The 19,081-nt window shown below is 44.7% G+C and overlaps 1 protein-coding gene across 2 annotated transcripts in view; it reads right to left on the reverse strand.

Annotated features, from left to right (window-relative positions):
• SCARA3 (scavenger receptor class A member 3) overlaps window positions 1–12,868 on the reverse strand; it is a 70,731-nt gene extending 57,863 nt beyond the window's left edge. For both annotated transcript variants that reach the window (XM_088465706.1, XM_088465705.1), the window contains exon 1: window positions 12,420–12,868. In XM_088465706.1, the coding sequence (XP_088321832.1) occupies window positions 12,420–12,426 (7 nt within the window). In that variant the 5' untranslated portion in view covers window positions 12,427–12,868. The remainder of the gene's footprint in view (window positions 1–12,419) is intronic.
• Window positions 12,869–19,081: the final 6,213 nt, after the last annotated feature.

Below are 19,081 nucleotides of genomic sequence, written 5' to 3' on the forward strand. Positions count from 1 at the left end.
GAGTCCCTTACACAAACTGGCTTAGCTGTACTTACGTTGCCCACGCTCCAGTGTGTACTCTGAAAGACTTTTCAGCGCAGCCAGCAACCTTGTCAGTGATCATCGTAGGAGGTTACTTCCCCAAATGTGGAAAAGATGATGTTCATCAAAATGAATTACAATCTCCACGAGGACGACCTTTACCTGCACTTAAGTCCAAAAAATACAGAAGCGTCTGTAATGGTGGATTCCAGCGGGGATGAATTAATATTGTGTGAAGAAGAGGAGGATACACACACTGATGGGGATGACGATGACAACATTTAATCTAATGTATTGTAAATCCAGTTTGTGTATGGGATCATTGCCACCAATGTCCACTGCGCATTGGCAGCTTGTTTTGCGGGGGTTCCAAACAGTGGCGTACCTAGGGTATTTGGAGCCCAGGTCAAATCTGAAAAGGGAGTACCCTCCCCCCCGATATGTGCGTGTGGCGAAGGCGCACGCGGCAAAAAATGGGCGTGGTCACTTAAAAATGGGGCGTGTCAACATGACACACCAGTTTATTTTCACGCTGAACATTCCTATCCATATGCACCTTAACCCCAGTAGTGCCCCTTATACAGTACCCCCAGTATGCAGTTGTGGTCCCTCTTATGCAGGTCCATAGTAGTGCCCCTTATACAGCATCCCCAGTAGTGGTCCCCCTTCTACAGCCCCCAATTAGTTCCCCTTATTCTGTGCCCCCAGTAGTGGTCCCCCCAAATGCAGTGCCCCATGTAGTGTTCCACCTTATGCAGTGCCCCCAGTAGCAGTCCCCACAATGCAGTGCGCCCAGTAGTGGTATCCCCTTATGCAGTGCCATTTATATAGTGCCCCCAGTAGTAGTCCCCCCCCCATGCAGTGCCCTTTATATAGTGCCCCCCAGTAGTCCCCCCCATGCAGTTTTCCCAGTAGTGGTCCCCCTTATGCAGGCACCCAGTAGTAATCCCCCCCTATTTGGTGCCCCCTGTAGTGGTCCCCCCAGTGCAGTGCCCCTAGCAGTAAGCCCCTTATATAGTGCCCCCAGCAGTAGTCCCCCCCATGCAGTGCCCCCAGTAGTGGTCCCCCTGATGCAGGCCCCCAGTAGTGATCCCCCCTATCCAGTGCCCCTGTAGTGGTCCTTCTTATTATTGCCCCCAGTAGTGGTCCCCTCAGTGCAGTGCCCCTAGTAGTAGGCCCCTTTTATAATGCCCCCAGTAGTAGTCCCCCCCCAAGTAGTAGTCCCCAGTAGAGGTTCCCCCTCCCGATTAAGTGCCCCCAGTAGTAGCCCCCCCAGTAGAGGTCCTCTAAGTAATGGTGCCCCCAGTATTAGCCACCCCCCCTCTCCCCCATTGTGCCCCCACCCCCAGTAGAGGTCCCCCCTATAGTAGCCAACCCCCCTCCCCTGTTGTGCCCCCAGTAGTGCAGACAGGTTTAAAAAAAATATATATACAAATATACTTACCTGAATCCACGCTGCTGCTCAGGACTGCGACACCGCTCCCGCCGCCGCCGCCCGCCAGTCCTCCCAGGGCTGGCGCGCTCAGCATTATGGGAGAGACGTCATGATGTCATGACGTCTGTCCCATTACCCACTGCAGGAGCCGGACGGAAGCCCGGCTCTTGCAGTGGGTGCTGCAGCAGTCAATGAGAGTCTATCTGACTCTCATTGGCTGCTGTTTAACACACGCATCGCCGCCAGCGCTGGCGGCGATGCGTGTGTTATGCACAGCCTGAGCCCGCCTCCTGGTGCTATTGGGCAAGCGCTCAGGGGGAGGGAACGGGCTCAGCTGTGCAGCTCAGGACCGGCGCTGGAAGCCTATTGCCAGTCCTGTGTAGATGTGTAGCGCTGACCGCACTCAGGGCCTAATTCAGACCCGCTCACAAGCGCTGATCGCTCGCAAGCGGGTCAGTGTTGGCCCAGTGTGCATGCGCACGACAGACCCGGCTCCGTCGTGTGCATGCGCGAGACTCGGATAGCGACGGGCAAGCCGTCGCTATGGGTCTCGCTACAAAGGGGGCGTGCTGTCAATGGTGAGTGACTGACACTTTCGTGGGTGTGCCGGGGGCGTGGCTTGTCAGACGGAGGCGTTCTCATGGGAACACCTACCATCTGGGGCCGGCCCCACTGACATCACAAGTGATGTCAGAGGGACTGCTTTCGGCTCTGATAGAGCCAAAAGCACTCTTGGGCTTGCGGAAACGAGACCCTACCACAAGGGTCTCGTCACAAGCCCGATGGTCGCGATGGTCTTGACCATCTCAACCATCTTCCTGGCCGCTCGCTATAGCTGTGGGTGGTCACCCACAGCTATATGAGGGGCCAGGAGGCAGCTCTAAAAATTCAGAAGGGCGGCCCTGATTCAGAGCGAGCGCTCTGTCAGAGCGTCTGGTTTCTGAATCAGGGCCTCACTGCGGTCGGTGCTACACTGGCTAACTAGGGCGGGCCGGACCGTGGCCGGCAGTGCCCCCCCGCGCCGCCGGTCCCACGGCGCTCTGGTCACACGCCCTGCTCGACCCCCCCTAGATTCGCCACTGGTTCCAAACAAACCAATCATTTCAGCCACAATTGCCAGGCCCTGTCGCTAAAGTGATTGGTTTGTTAAACTGTGAATGTCCTGTTTCATACATACAACATATGGGTGGGTTGGAGGGCCCAAATACAATTCTATCTTGCACCCTTTTCCTTTCCATTATGTGCTGTTTGGGGCATTGCTGCCTGACATTTTTAATGTTATGGTTTATGAATGTCCAGAAATTATAATGGCCACAGACAGCATCTCCTGCATGCCCCTTTCATTTTTTTAAAAGAAAAGTCTGAATCAACTGCTGCCTGTTGTGTCAACCTGGTGGAATAAGTCGCACAACAGTGACATTCAGCAAAGGGTTCTCAGCCCTCAAGGCTGCTACACGGCCCAAAGGCTGCATCCTGCTTCACAACCCAAAGGCCACCTGTCGTCACTCCTCACCAGCCTTAAGGCTGTAACGGCCTCAACTTGCCAAGAGTTCCAGCCCTCAAGGCTGTTTCAGGACTGGTTCCTTCCTAATCATAGCTCTGTATTCCACTACTACTCAGCCCAGAGGCTGCAGCAACAATTTACTATCAACTATCAATTCTTCAGCCAGTTGCTGCACCAATTATCAAGTACTACCTCTTCTTACTTCAGCCAGTGTCTGCACCAATTATCAAGTATCAACTCTTCTTACTTCAACCAGTGTCTGCATCAATTATCAAGTATAAACTCTTCTTACTTCAGCCAGTGTCTACATCAATTATCAAGTATCAACTCTTCTTTCTTCAGCCAGTGGCTGCACCAATTATCAATTATTCAGCCAGTGGCTGCACCAATTATCAAGTACCAACTCTTCTTACTTCAGCCATTGTCTGCGCCAACTATCAATTCTTCAGCCAGTGGCTGCACCAATTATCAAGTATCAACTCTTCTTTCTTCAGCCAGTGTCTGCACCAACTAAAAATTCTTCAGCCAGTGGCTGCATCAATTATCAAGTATCAACTCTTCTTACTTCAGCCATTGTCTGCACCAACTATCAATTCTTCAGCCAGTGGCTGCACCAATTATCAAGTATCAACTCTTCTTACTTCAGCCAGTGGCTGCACCAACTATCAACTATCAATTCTTCAATCCTCAAGGGATGCCCCAACCATCATCTTTGCACAGTTCTCAACTCTATTTAACACTCAGTTTTGAGCCAGCTAGCTGGATGCAACCTTTTGGTCCTTAACTAGATGAAATAAACAATATTGTGAGCTGTGAGGTTGTCAAAATTGACTGGAAACAAGTGGAAATATATGTTATTGAGGTTAATAATACTGTAGGAACAAAAACAGGCCCATTTTATGTGATTTTAGCTGTTTTTATGATTTTTTAAGAAAAAATCCAGATGCAAAACCAAAACCGAAAAACAAAACACGGAGGTGAGGTTTTGGCAAAACAAATCCAGATCCAAAACCAGGGGAGATCCAGATCCAAAACCAAAACCAAAACACGAGGGTCGTTGTGCATCTCTAATATATATATATATACTGTATATATATTAGAGTTGTACGCCGACGCCCGTGTTTTGGTTTTGGTTTTGGATCTGTATCTCCTTCTGTTTTGGATCTGGATCTGGTTTTGGATCTTTTTTCTTAGTGTTTTGTATTTAGGTTTTGGTTTTGGATCTATATTTTTCCCAAAAAATTATATAAACAGCTAAAACCACATAATTTGGGCCTATTTCTGTTTCTACAGTATTATTAACCTTAATAACAATAATTTTCAGGCATTTCCATGCATTTTTAACCACCTCACAGCTCACAATATTGATTTCACTATTTTTCACCAATATAGGCCAAAGGCTGCAGCGAGCTGGCTGGCTAAAGTAAGCAACAGAGCAGCGGCACAAACGCACGGCAGTTTAAAAAAATATAGGACATCTATGAAACATTGCCACACAGCAGTGGCAGACAGGATGGCAGCTTAATAAACTATAATAATGTCAGTCGACAATCCCCCAAATTGTGCCAAATGTAAAGGAAAGAGGTGCAAGATAGAATTGTCTCTCCCACCCCCTCTTATGTGGGATATTAAAAAGGACATGCACAGTTTAACACACCAAGCACTTTAGCGACTAGGACTGACTCTTTTGTGGCTGAAGTCCTCAGTTTGTTTGGGCTCCCACAAAACATTTTTTGGAAGGACTACCTTCAGTTATAAGGAGGAGGTTGATGATGAGGGTGTTGGTGGTGGAGATTGCATGTGCTGCTCCAAACTGCTGGTAGCTGATACTGGACTGCTTGTTATTAATTTAGAAATTATTATAATTTTGTTAAACAAATTGCATGAACTCACTGCAAATTACGTAACAGGGAGAAGATGCCTAGATGGTTAACATCACTTCCTCTGCTAACTTTGGCTTCACAAATGAAACAGATGTATTCACAACTGTTGTCAGAATTTAGATTAAAATAATTCCACGCCCAAGACGTGGCTTTTCTGGTTTTCTTTTTATCATGAGCAAGGACTGCTGCCACTGGTGGCTGATTTACGCAAACAACATCCTCATCATCAACATCCTAATTAGCTTCAGATAGGACACAAATTTGTCCCTCGTCCTCCTTTTGCACTTCCTCCACACTATCAACCTCATGTTCTATTATTTCACCATATAATACTAGCACAGCCGTCATGGCATCAGTGATCCGCTGTGAAACTGGGTGACAGCTGTTATACTTCCTCTATCAAAGGACTGCTTAATAATCAATTGTTTTTTTAAATGACTACTAGTAGTAGTCTTCTTGGTACCTTTCTGGGATGAAAATCCACCCCCAGCAGCAACAGGCATAGCACTCAAGGATCCTTCTGAGGAATCACAGATAGGAGAGGAGTCAGTCATGCTTATGAAATTGGATGCAGGACTACTTCCGATCATGAATGAGGATGTTGATGATGATGCAGGCATTGGTGGTGGAGATTGCAGGCATTTGAATCCAGATAGAAGGGAGCAGCTAGGTGACACTAGACTGATTGTTGTTCAGTATTTTTGTCCCCAAAGTTTCAGAATTTTAAATACTCTTTCCAATTTGATGAATGTGCTGTAAGTGACGTAACAGGGAGGAGGTTCCTAGATGGTTAAGGTCCTTGCCTCTACGCACTGTTGCATGGCAATAGTTACAAATGGCTTGGCAAAGGTTGTCTGGATTTGGGTGGAAATAATTCTACACGTGAGAAGTGGATTTTTTGGTCCTTTGCCCAGGCATGGCAACAATGGGATTTTTCCCACCATGGGCAACAACTGTTGCCTGATTTACAGTTTTTACACAAACATCCTCGCCATCAACATCCTCATCATCCTTGTTGTTATCACCAACTAGATAAATATCCTCCTCATCCTCCTCGTGCAATTCCACAGAAGCATCCTCGTTTTCTACGTCAGCATGCTGACTTGTGCTGCTTATCCCCACCTTTGTAAAGGGCACACAAATGGTGGAAGGAGGATCCTCTTCAAGTACAGTATTAGAAAGGCCAGGCTCACACATGGCAACCGCGGACACACTTGGATTCTCCTCTGGGATCTGTGACTTTTCGGAGCACACAATTGGTTCCAGTGTCTTACACATCTTAACAATTTTTTTTGCACCTCTCCTACAAGCAGAAGGGCTTAAATCATCACAACTAGAACCACCAGTCATAAATAAAGGCCAAGTCCTTATCCTTTCCTTGTCACTTCATGTAGTGAATGGCATATTCCCAATCTTTTGTTTCTCTAAAGCTAACTTAGCTTTAGATTTTTTTTTTTAACAGGGTAAAAGTTGATTTTACATGGCCTGACTTGCATCATCATCATGACCGCTGCCGGCAGCTACAAGACTGGTATGTGGATCCTGCTCTCATGTCATGTGACTGTCCTTCATATGCACTGCGGTCTTACAGCAGTGTCACCTAGCAATTATAGCGCAGCTACATCGCGGCAAACACACACAACCACACAAAAAATATATATATTTTTCAAACTGGGGAAGAGCACTCCTGAACAAGGCAGCAGCCCCTTGATAAACAACACAGGCAGCACCACTGCACAGCTACGTTGCTGATAAGTGTCGCTAATGCGCAAATACACACAGAATTTTATTTTTGTTTTGAACTTGGGGGGGTGAGCACCCCTGAAAGAGGCACCAGCCCCTTGATAAACGACAGAGGCAGCACTCCTGCGCAGCTACATTGCTAATAAGTGTTTCTAATGTGCACACACACACAGAAGAAAATCCCCCTTTTTTTTTTTACTTGGTGGGGACAGCACTCCTGAACGAGGAAGCAGCCCCTTGATAAATGACACAGGCAGCACTCCTGCGCAGATACATTGCTGACAAATGTGGCTAATGCGCACACACACACACAGAAATAAAAAGTATATATTTTTGTTTGCACTTGGGGGGGAGAGCACTGCTGAAGCAGGCACCAGCCCCTTGATAAACTACACAGGCAGCACATCTGTGCAGCTACATTGCTAATAAGTGTGGCTAATGTGCACACACATACAGAAATAAAACTTTTTTTTTTGCACTTGGGAGGGAGAGCACCCCTGAACGAGGCAGCAGCCCCTTGATAAACGACATAAGCAGCGCTCCTGCACAGTTACGTTGCTGATATGCAGGACTAACACCCACACACAGACAAATAAAAAAATGTATTATTATTTTTTTGCTCTTGGGAGGGAGAGCACCCCTGAACGAGGCAGCAGCCCCTTGATAAACAACACAGGCAGCGCTCCTAGCGCCCCTGCCAGCTACGTTGCTGATAAGTGTGGCTAACGCGCACATACACACACAGAAAAAAAAACGATATCTTTATTTTTGTCACACTGGGGGTGAAAAGCACCCCTGATGGGCAGAGCACCCCCTGGGTAACACAGCAGCACTCCTTATGGACTGCAGTGACAAAGGAGCCACTGAAGCCCCCCTATTCCACAGCGGGAATGAAAAGGGCGGTGATCGCGGGCTTTTATACAGTCCAAAACAAACGAGAATCCGATGTTTTACCTCGATTTGAGATCCAAGTCAGGCAGGAAAACCCGAGCCGACTCGGATCTTGGCTCATATCACTAAGTTTGTGTGGGTTCGGATCTCAGAGATCCGAACCCGCTCATCTCTGATATATATATATGTATGTGTATATATATATATATATAAATATATATATATATACTGTATATATAGTATAGTATAGCATAGCGTAGCATAGTATAGTTAGTATAGGATAGTACATAATGATCGGAGCTGGTAAGATGACATTTTGCCTCGCTCTGGTCTCCAGTTATTTGCTCTGTGCTGTTTTCCTTGAGCAGCCCAATGTTTCCTGGTCAGGAACAGATAGTATTCAGACGCTCGGAAAAGGAAACAGTCCAGACCTTTAAAGTGATATTTGTAATCACAGACTGAATAAACTGCCTTAATTCACATTGGCTTTAGAGGCCAGCTATTGGACATTACAGGGGTTTTCCAGTAAATAAAATCCCTTCCCAATAACAGCACAATTTTGCGCTCACACACAGGATTTGTTGCTGCCCTGGCCAGGCCCTAGCAGCAGTCTCATTGGGCACAATTGTACTACAGTTAGAATTGCTAATCAGCTACAGCATTTGCTCAGACTTTTTTGTGCTTAGGTCTCTGCATACCCTGAGAGCCGATGCCCATTACTGTAAAGAGGTAGCAGGATGCCTGTTTCTGTCCTGCTATTGTAGGTCTTAAAATGTATGCTGGGACTTTTAGTTCTACTACATCTGGAACGCCACTTGCTGCTTGAACCTGGTCTGGATAATTTGAAATATTACGAAAATAATTCAATTATGAATAAATAACCTGCTGCTTCCTTCTGCACTTATGTATCCGGATTCTGAGGACATTGAGTTAAAAGATATTGTAATTTGCCCACAATAAAATGTAGCTTTGGGTGGAAATAAGGTGAGATTAGTAAAACTAACAATGCAACTCTCCCTGATTCTATGATGTAAGGGGTCACTAGTTGGGTTGTACAGGTCCCTTTCCTGCAAGAACCCCAATTTGGATAAAAAAAAACCTCTTGTCTAACAATCACAGACAATCACAGACGTACGGCATTCAGCGCCTGCAGGAAACCCACTGCAACAATGCAACACTGCAACAATGCAACACTGCAACAATGCAACCCTGCAACAATGCAACAATGCAACGCTGCACAAGTGCACTTCTCATAGTATGTCTGTATTGCAAAAGCAAAATATGTGTTGAACATTCTTGCCGATATTCTGGCTGCCCCCTATGGAAGGGGGTTGCCAGATTGGCAAGGCTTGGGGGCATGGCGCGGCATGGGGGGGCAGCCGGGGATAATATCTGGCACTAGGGGCAGAGCGAGGGGCGTGACGACGTGATCGCGTCATTTTGGCTATGTCCCCGCTACACAATGCTGAGATTACTGGCATTTTGAAACAGGGGGTGGGGCCATGATGACGCGATTCGGCACTGTGGGGGTTTGTGTGGGAGCTGCAGGGGGGGGGTTGGCGGCCAGCAGGAGACGCCTGCTTTTCCGGGGGGGCCAGGAGCGCCACCCAATTTTTGTGAGGCTCCTGTCTGAATCGGGAGAGTAGGCAAGTATGCGCTTGAATACTTCCAGCTGCAGATTATTCCAACATATGCCGCGGCCCCTCCATTACCGATCGCAACAGCAGTCCCTATAGGTCTCTATGGCGGGCAGCTAAACTGTCAGACTTACCAAGTTCCAGAATGCAAAACATTCCATGGCTTAGCTCAGGTACCCATGAAATCTTCTTATGGCGTAAGCCCATAGTTATCGCTTTTGTGTAGTATCCTATGGGCAGCCCGATGGTGCATACACAGCCATATGGCCCCACTTGCCGCGGCCAAATCCAGAAGCAAAGTGAAAGCTGTTTCTTTCCTTGCCTAGAGCTCCGGTGACTTCTACATGCTGCTGTTTTTCTATCTATATTACAAATCACCATTATTAAATGGCGGTGGAGGGGGTGTGAGTGGGAGGACCAATCACTAGCCTGGTTGTACCTTTGAATGATTCATACCTTCCAGTAGGTCAGTTTCACTCCAGATATACAAACTCCCCAATTTATCACCTGTTCTAGTCTTGGTTGAGTTCAACAATTAATGTTAAGGGTGTTTAGGCGCGTCCACACTAGACGATTTTTTTGAACGATTTGCCCGATTCCACCAAATTGGAACGACAGATTTTTCAAATCGTCAAGTGTGTACGCACCTTTTTTCAACATTTATTCGCCTCAGTCCTGATTATAGAACATGTGTACCATTTTGTGGACTGAACCAATAAGAGAGTATATAGCCGCATGTCACCAGGGACACACATGCTGGCTAATAATAAACCGTTAGGGTCCGTCCTTCGCTTGAATATCGGGTCAACCCACAATGTGGTAGCCCTGGTAAGAGTGTAGCAGATGAACCTAATTTAGCTAATGAGAAAAAGAGTCAGATAACCCTCAGTCAATCAGCGTTAAGGTGCAGGGACCCATGTGGGGGAACTGTCAGTCTTGGGGAAGCACTGTGAAGTATGTGATTGTATAATAAAGGGTTAATATAACTTTCACCCATTAGCCCAATGCCACCAAGGGGTGCAGGAAATAGCTGAGAGCTTCCTCAGGAAGGGGGGACCCCTTTTTTGGGGGGTACTCCTTTCCTGAGAAATCCCACAGCTGGTGTGGCCAATTTGGGGCTGGATAATGCTTTGGCAAGGACCCCTTGATACGTGTCCCCCTGCTAATGCATTAACTACTGGCTGGTGTATCCTGGTGCTGGTTACTAGAAATATGGGGGAACCCCTTGCCTTTTATCCCCCATTTTTCCAATATCAAAACAGGGTCAGTGGTCCGGGTCTGGTTATGCTTTTGAAGGAGGGGGGGGGGGCACACCGATTTTTTTCTATTTTTTTAACACTTTCATTGCACTGTACACACAATAGCACTGCAGAGATTACATCGATCTGTGCAGTGTTTCAGCTGAACATGCAGCTCACAGGCGCTTCTTCATTTCTGCTCTGTGTTTTCAAACGCGGTTCTTGGTAAATCCGTCAGTTGTTTTCCTGTCTATGGAAACAACTTGCGTGTTGATTCGATGGTCTATTGACAATTTTGTGAAGTCAAAGATATAGTAGTGTAGGCACCTTTCAATGATGAAACAACCAAGAATCTAAACCTGGCGGAAGCTTGTGCAGTAGGTACAATATGGCAGCAGGTGTTACAATCACTGCACCCATCCAACATCCATAAATCTACGGGCTGCACAGTTGCGTAATTCCAATAGTTTAAATTCTTCAGCCTTATTCTCACAGTGCACAATATCAGTGACATAATGCTAGGGTTACGTTAATAAATACATGTTACTATATAGATAATAATGTCATCTTACTCTAAGAATGCATGGACTGTAACTTCCTCTAATATTAGCAAACACTACAGATTCTGTTTTTTAGGACACGTCTTTGTATAATGTAGGTTCGCTGTTTCTTCTACGTTTTCTCGCTATACATTTTCTCCATTACTGTGCACTTTGCAGTTTATAAACAAGCAATAATTATTAAAAAATGCAACAATAATTAGTAAAACGAGAAGCAGCATAGATTTAAATAGTAAAGAACCGAATGATTAATTTAAAGGTAGTTTTCATAAATCCGTGGAGGTTAGCGCCTATTACACCTGAAAGAACTGTGAAATATCAATTTTTTGGTCAATAGGTTTCCAAAAAACTCACTAAGGGGTCTATTTACTAAGCAGTGTTAGGAGACAGAGTGAAAAGTGATAAGAAAGTGATAAGGTGCCAGCCAATCAGCTCACAACTGTCATCTCACAAGCTGTGTTGAAAAATGACAGTTGGGAGCTGATTGGTTGGCACCTTATCACTTTCTTACCACTCTTCACTCTGTCTCCTAACACTGCTTAGTAAATAGACCCCTAATACTCCTGTATTCTATGTTGCTTTTTGTCAACAGGGAAATCTGTCCGTCACTACAGCAAAGTTAGAAATAAAGAAAGATAGGGGGCGTGTGAAGTGGGCAATACTTCATGGGGTGCAAATGCAATATATGTATATTACTTTTGATCCCAGTAATTGTTAAGTGATAAGAACAAAGACTTTTTTTTCAGTCACTGCACAAACCCCACCTGCAGAACAAGCAATCGTGTAACCTGGTGCTTCTGCAGTAAAAAATATGGAACTTGCAGCTACCAATCAGATTATTCTTGCACAGGTTAAAAATAACGAAAGCAAAGGTTTGATTGGTTGGTAGGGAATACAGTACCTATTACACAGTCACCAATATCTACAAGTGTTCCCCAACAAGTCAAGTAAAACCTTGCACCATGGGATGAGTTAGCGTTGGAAGGCTTATGCTGCATACACACGATACGATCTGTACAACCAACGTTATCGCTGAACGATTTCCCTTGAACTTTCTGTAGTGCAGGACAAACGATATTTGGTGTACACACTGATAGATGTCTATGATCGATCTCTTTCAGTGAAGTCATCCTGCCACATCTCTGAACAGGCAATTCTTGAAGACACAGTATCGTCCAAGTTGGCCTGCATGTACGGACGACCACAGACATCGTTACCGTCCATGCGGGAGCGCGCATCGTTGGTCGTTCATTGCATACGCACTGAACGATATGAATGATTTATTGTTATCGTTCATATCGTTCAAAGATATCGTACCGTGTCTATGCACCTTTAGATTAATGTAGCCTGATGCCAGTGCTTTGTGTCACAGAAACCAGTCCGCTGGCTACAGTATGTCTCTCTTTTGGCATACTCAGATATCCCTGGTATTCCCCCACATCTGCTATTGTTCATCCAGCCTCACAGTCACAGAACTCTACACATGTTGCCAGTGACCGTCACCTACCTTTCATGGCTCCCTGGTCGACGCAGTCCGTAGACCAATTATCTTGCCGTTCCTTTCTCCCCGACTCGGTTTCCGGCACAAATGTATTGTCTCCGTTAGGATGAAAATATAGTTATTATTTTATGTTGCTCATGCTCTTGGTAAAACTGGAGAGATGATAATCTCCCTGCCACAGTACAAGAGATGTCTGGCTGTAATTACCTTCGTCTGTTTCCAATAACATAACGTAACACACAACATACCATCCTCTTTAGCTGCAAAGCTGCTTCATATATATTGTTTCTTGCTTTAGCAGCTGAAAATAAAAGAACCGTATCCCAAAAGGCGCCTTCCTTTGGTTTACAGCCCAGACAAACTTCCTCGGTGTTGGAGAGCACAATATAAGACAGTGTTTGTATCCTACACTTCTACGTTCTGGGACTCGCTGCTCCGGGCTCAGCCTGCAAAATGATTTGGACGGTTCCCACTGCAGGGAAGGAGTAACATGACACAGCTAAGTATAGGCTGTAGAGAGGGATCATCGCCCCCCTCCCATTCTGTAATGAAAAGAAAAAAAAAGGCAAACAAATGTGGGAGCCTGAAGCTGATAGATGGTTTGATTTTAAATGCGGGGAAGAATGAGCTGGACAAATTGGAATAGTGCAGTGCTAGCTAAGTGGCAGGTACAGTAGGGAAACCATCACATCAGTCACAGAAAGATTTGCACTTATGACCGTAACCGGCCTACTGTATTTATCAAGCAATTCTGACCTCAAAATCAGTGGCAGCTCCAGAGATGAGGCTGCCAGCAGCGCAGTCCAAAATTCAAATAGCAACACCAACTGCCACTCCAAACATTGCCGTCTGGGACTCACTGGCAGTTGGTGTGGTTCTCCTATATGAATTTGAGACTGCGCTGAAGCCCGACCTCTGGAGTCGCCACTGCTTAAAATATATACGGAAGCTGCTGTTTCTGCATGTTTAATTACGTGTCACTAGTATGTAATAAGATAGAGTGCAGGAGAGTTTGGAGATATCTCCTGCTTTCTGCCCACCAGCACCCGGTAATAGGTTGCGTGTTTCCGGCGAGATTAATCAAGCTGGAACCCTTGAACCTGCATCGAATTTCCAATTAGTTTGATCTGAAACTTGCTGAATGTAATAGTCGACAACCTTCCAGCGATGTCTGGCGCATTATGAAGCCATAAATCTCCGGCATTCCAGCGTGTTTGCTGGAAACAAATCATTAAAAAATAAAAAAAAAAAGTTAAATAACTGTTTAGTCCCCCTTTCCCCCTTTTAGCATAACCAGCACCAGTGCTTCTGTAACATTTTCCATTACCAAAACTAGGCTTGACCAGCCAGGGCTAGTGTAACCATTCAAGAAAGACCTACAGTGTGGGGTCTCCATGATTCCACCAGTCCCAGGCCAAATGGCAACAGGGCTGGTTTCCCCAGGGGGTTACCACTAGGGGGTCCACAAAAAAAAAATGCCCTCCCCCCTCCTGGGTATAACAGCCCTAGTGCCAACAGCATACATATGACGACTTAGATCTTGCTGGAAATCCTACAGAAGCATGCCAGATTTCCAAAATTATATTTTCACCATTTGTACAGTAATCTATGGAAGTCTGCTCTGCAGTATATTACCCTGTTCCAATTACCCCTGATTAATACAGTATTTCTCCTACAGCTGTGAATAGCAACAAAGCTTAGGGCCCCCATACATCAGCAATCTGAAAACCACAATTGGACAATTTGAAGATTTGCTGCCCGATTTTAGGATTTCCCAAATTAGCAATCTGCGCTCATACATTATAGATCTTTTTCAGTGATATGCAGATTATTTTCAGCAAACACAGATCTTCCAATCTTGAAAGGCCATAATTATACTAGTAACGGTCTGTAAATCTGCTGATCATGTCCATACGCTAGCAATCTGCAGCCCCAATCCATCTGTGACATCCAACATGTTGGACAACCTGATTTACTAATTCCAATCACTTTTTGGTTGAAATCTGCGGTCCGTGAAGCCCCATACATTGCAGATTTTTTTTACACAATCATCTGCAAATTGCAGAATTGCCACAATGGATTGCTGATGTACAGTATGGGGGCCTTTAGTTTATTTCATCCCTTCTCACTCTAATACTCGCAGTGTTTGGTAATGTGTTAGCGGAACTCTGCACCCATCCTTGTCATATAAGTTATGAGGTGCAGTTTTCCCAGCCCTAAACTAGAGTGGGAAGTGTTTTGCTTTGTAACTCATTTTTGCTTCAATGAACGGATTGATGAGAATGTAGAACTGCTAGAGCAGGTAAACTGCAAAGCGACACAGGCTCTATGGCCATGCAGGGCATTGTTACAAACCAGAGAAAATTCTCAGCAACTCTCACGGGCAATGCCTTGGTGGGGTTAAATGGGTATGCAGTCGGGAAGCCGGCGGACCTAATGCCACCAGCCAGCTTCCCGACTGCTTAATCCCGGCGAGGGTTAAATGACAGGCATCTAAATCTAGACGCCTGTCATTTTACTGATGCCAGTAGACCGTAGCCCGGCGTCCCGATCGAATGGACGTCGGGCGCCGAGCGTGGATAGCCGTGGGAGGGAGGGTTAGGTTTAGGGTTCCCGGGGGGACTTAGGGTTAGGCACCCACCCGAGAGGTTAGGTCTAGGCTAGGGGAAGGGGGGTTAGGTTAGGCACCCCCGGGAGCGACTTAGGGTTAGGCACCCCCCCAGGAGACTTAGGGTTAGGCTGCGGGGAAGGGGGGGTTAGGTTTAGGTACTTAGAGGGGGGATTAGGGTTAGGCACTTGGGGGGAAGGTTAGGGTTAGGCACCCCTAAGGGAGGGTTAGGGGGTAGAATTAGGTTAGACAATACTTACCTTGGACGATCAGGATTTCCTCCTCTGCCGGGATGCCGCTGTCGGGATTCCAACCGCTGGGCATTGGTCCAGCGTTAAATCATACCGATTCCGTTAAATGATTCACTTTTGATACTTAGTTGATGCCAGGACAATTTCTTGTGGAACAGTATCATAGCTGTCCTCAATGTTGCCAGTTAAAAGAGACACTAAATATTGTCTTTCTTTCTTTCTTTCTTTCTTTCTTTCTTTCTTTCTTTCTTTCTTTCTTTCTTTCTTTCTTTCTTTCTTTCTTTCTTTCTTTCTTTCTTTCTTTCTTTCTTTCTCTCTCTCTCTCTCTCCTTTTTGCAGCACTTATTTTGGTGTACCTAGGGACACACATTATCACCTATCGTGCCTCTATTTAACAATACTCCTGTAGCAGGATCAGGGTATAGCAACAGTTTTATAAAAAGTGCTAAAAAAAAATATGCTCCTGGTTGAAAGTGTCTATGAATTGTTTGGACGACACTGTCAGAATAAAGAGAGAACTAGCAGTGACAGAATGGCAGAATCTGCTGTTTCATTCATCAATTTATGAAAACACTAAAATCCGATTGAACATACATAAATAACCAATGAAGGCTGGAATGTCTCCTGGATAAACAACATATTACAATAACACAGAGACTGCATAAGGGTATTAATTAGATGGATAAACGTCTGTAAGACAAACACCTCACCAGTAAGGTTGAAGATCTGTAAATCCTTATTAGAAAACAATAAGGGAATGTATTATCTACTTGTATGAAACTACGGCACAGTTTAAATGAGCATAGTATAAATGTTTAATAGGTAAAAGTTGGAGAGTGATAAATCGGGACACAATTGTGTAGACACAAATTGCAGCTAATGGTCACAGTAATGACTGCAGTAACACTTCTTGTCTGAATCTTCTGCTGATAGCACCTTCAACATGTAATATACCACTGGTCAGTGATCAAGCTCAAGTGTAGTTGCTATCACAGACAAGACTAATGAGAACACAGTAAAAGATAAGGGCTGGTGGCAGACAAGCAGAGCCAGTATATGATCTGTCAGGGCTGGCAGAAAGCAAGGCATGTCCAAAAACTAATCAAGGTCAGGACAGAAGAAAACAGCATAATTCAAGTACAATCTGAGTCAGCAGTAGGTAATCTACAGTAACACAAGTTTACAGCAACTGGGTAGCAAGAATATATAACAACACAGGTTGGAAAGAGGGGAGGCTTTTTATTATTTGAACGACCCAATGGAGATAGTTCAGAAAGACCTGCCTCTTCTCAACTGCACCTGAATTGCAAATATTCAAAAAGTTTCTATTTACTTAGCAACTGGGAAGAATGGCGGCACTGATAGGTGAAAGCAGACAGCCATTTCTGGACTTTGATCGCCGAGAGTAGCTGAGGGGCGATCAATTTTTAACACCAGTGCTGAAAGTGATTGTGATTAACCCCCAAATAAAGATCAGCTCCTCCAGTATGATTTCCTTTCAGTTTTCTTGGCTGGACCATGCTGGTAAAGACATGGCCCACAAAGAGCTTCCAAAACACCCAGTGGATCTCATTGTTGAATGTTAGCAGTCAGGAGAAGGTTTTTAAAGGATTTCAAAGGCATTGCATGTAACCTGGAATACTGAGAAGACTATCATCAATAATTGGGACAAAATGTATCACACCGAGAACATTGCAAAGTTCAGGACGTCGTCAGGGAGAAATCTCAGGGAAGTTAGCAAAAGGCCAATGGCGACATTAAAAAACCTTCAGGTGTTTCTAATAAGAAATGGTAATTCCCTGCTAGTGACAACAATCTCAGGCATTCTGCACATGCCCAGGCGATGAGGTGATCGCAAGACACAAGCAATTCCTCACATAGAATGGACACAAAGTTCATCTAAATTTTGGAAAATAATACATTCAATGATACATTCCCAACCAAGCCATGGGGAAATGGTTTCATGTTTCAAATATCACAAGTAAATTTGCGGTAATATACCCCTATAATTTTTGATCGCTTATGTGCAGGAAAACCTTGTTGCCAGGACAGCTCTCACGATGTAAAACTGTCTCGGTGATGTATAGACTTCCAGGTTTTGTTCTGTAGCCAATGTTATCTATTGATGGCTTTGGCTAGTGGGCATAAGCTCTGGAAAGTTATGGTTTCCGGAGCTTGTAGCAATGCGGGCACAAAGCAGCCCCGTAAAATCCTAAAGCAACTGCAGTGGACCTTTATAATAAGTATGAGGAGCCATAAGTATTGCAGTAATCCTCCAAAAACAGCAGTTTTAGGAGGATTTACTGCATTTTCTACCTTTATACATCCTGCCAATGAACCGATAAGACCAAGGTTGAACTTTTTGGCAGCCACTGGAGGACGGGTTCCACATTAGGCAAAGCAGGCCACTGCCTAAGGTGGAGTACCATTCTTTTACTATACAGATGTCGCCGGCCTCATCTTTGCTGCGATGTGCCCGAATGTGAGCATGCATCACGGCTTAGTGCAGCAATCGCTAGGCTGTGAGCGCTCGTAGCCGGCTACTACCCCATTGAAGTCTGTGGTATGCATGCATACGCACATGCACGCCATAGATGCACTCGTATCGCAGCATAGATGAGCGTGGCTAAATCTGTATAGCACATATGTCAAAGTTATGTGATATGTGAGAAAGAAAAATTAACTTTTTAATTATTATTATTATTATTATTATTATTATTATTATTATTATTATTATCCTTTATATATTGTGATTTTGATGCCCCCATCAAAATCACAATATATAAAGGATGATAATGATAATAATAATCATCATAATAATGATAATAATAATAATATGAAATAAAAATAATAATAATAATAATAATAATAATAATAATAATAATAATAAGAGGGGTGAAACTATTTTTTTTTACAAATAGTTTAACACTCCTAGAATCTTCATCCACTGTATTCATGTAGACATAAAACAATGTATTTGACAATGTAGATTGCTCCTTACAGAACTCCCCAGCAAAATTACATTGGACGGGAGGTATCAAAGCCTAAAATGTGGTAAAACCTCAGAAAACTGCTGTTTTTGAAAGTTTACCACAATACATATGGATCCACATATCAAAAGGTCAGCAGCAGCTATCGGAGATACCTACTACTGACCCTTGGCACAGCAAGCCCTATAGAATTCTATGGGGCTGTGATGTGCCCAGATGCAGCAAGCTCTGAAATGCGTAACGTTCCATAGCTTGTGCCCAATAGGCAATGCCATAGAGCTATAATGTTCCATAGCTTGGGCCCAATAGGCAATGCCATAGAGCTATAATGTTCCATAGCTTGGGCCCAATAGGCAATGCCATAGAGCTATAATGTTCCATAGCTTGGGCCCAATAGGCAATGCCATAGAGCTATAATGTTCCATAGCTTGTGCCCAATAGGCAATGCCATAGAGCTATCTGCTCCTGCAAAGGAAGCCTGCAAATTCTAACTATATATGAAGCTACCTGTAATTGTCTGTATAAACCGTTGCAGCTGGGCACATCCATGTTAGGTCTGGCTGCAGGGGCTTGGATGTGTGGCTGCACTCTATACCTTCCGTCAGTGATCTACCTTACCACCCCCAGGTCGTGCACTGATGTTCTGATGGAATATCCTGCTGCAGGTGAAGCTTCCCCAGCACTCTCCTACATCCAGAGCTGGTGAGTTATACTGCATAATTATTGTGTATCATCACTGCTTGCAGCCATTAGAATCACATTGTATTTAGCAGTGACACCTGGAGAACAGTGGCTCTGGCAGTTTTTTCACAGGGATCG

This window comes from Taudactylus pleione, unplaced genomic scaffold, assembly GCF_031769625.1.
Source record: "Taudactylus pleione unplaced genomic scaffold, aTauple2 ptg000063l, whole genome shotgun sequence".
In the NCBI taxonomy this organism is placed as follows: Eukaryota; Metazoa; Chordata; class Amphibia; order Anura; family Myobatrachidae; genus Taudactylus; species Taudactylus pleione.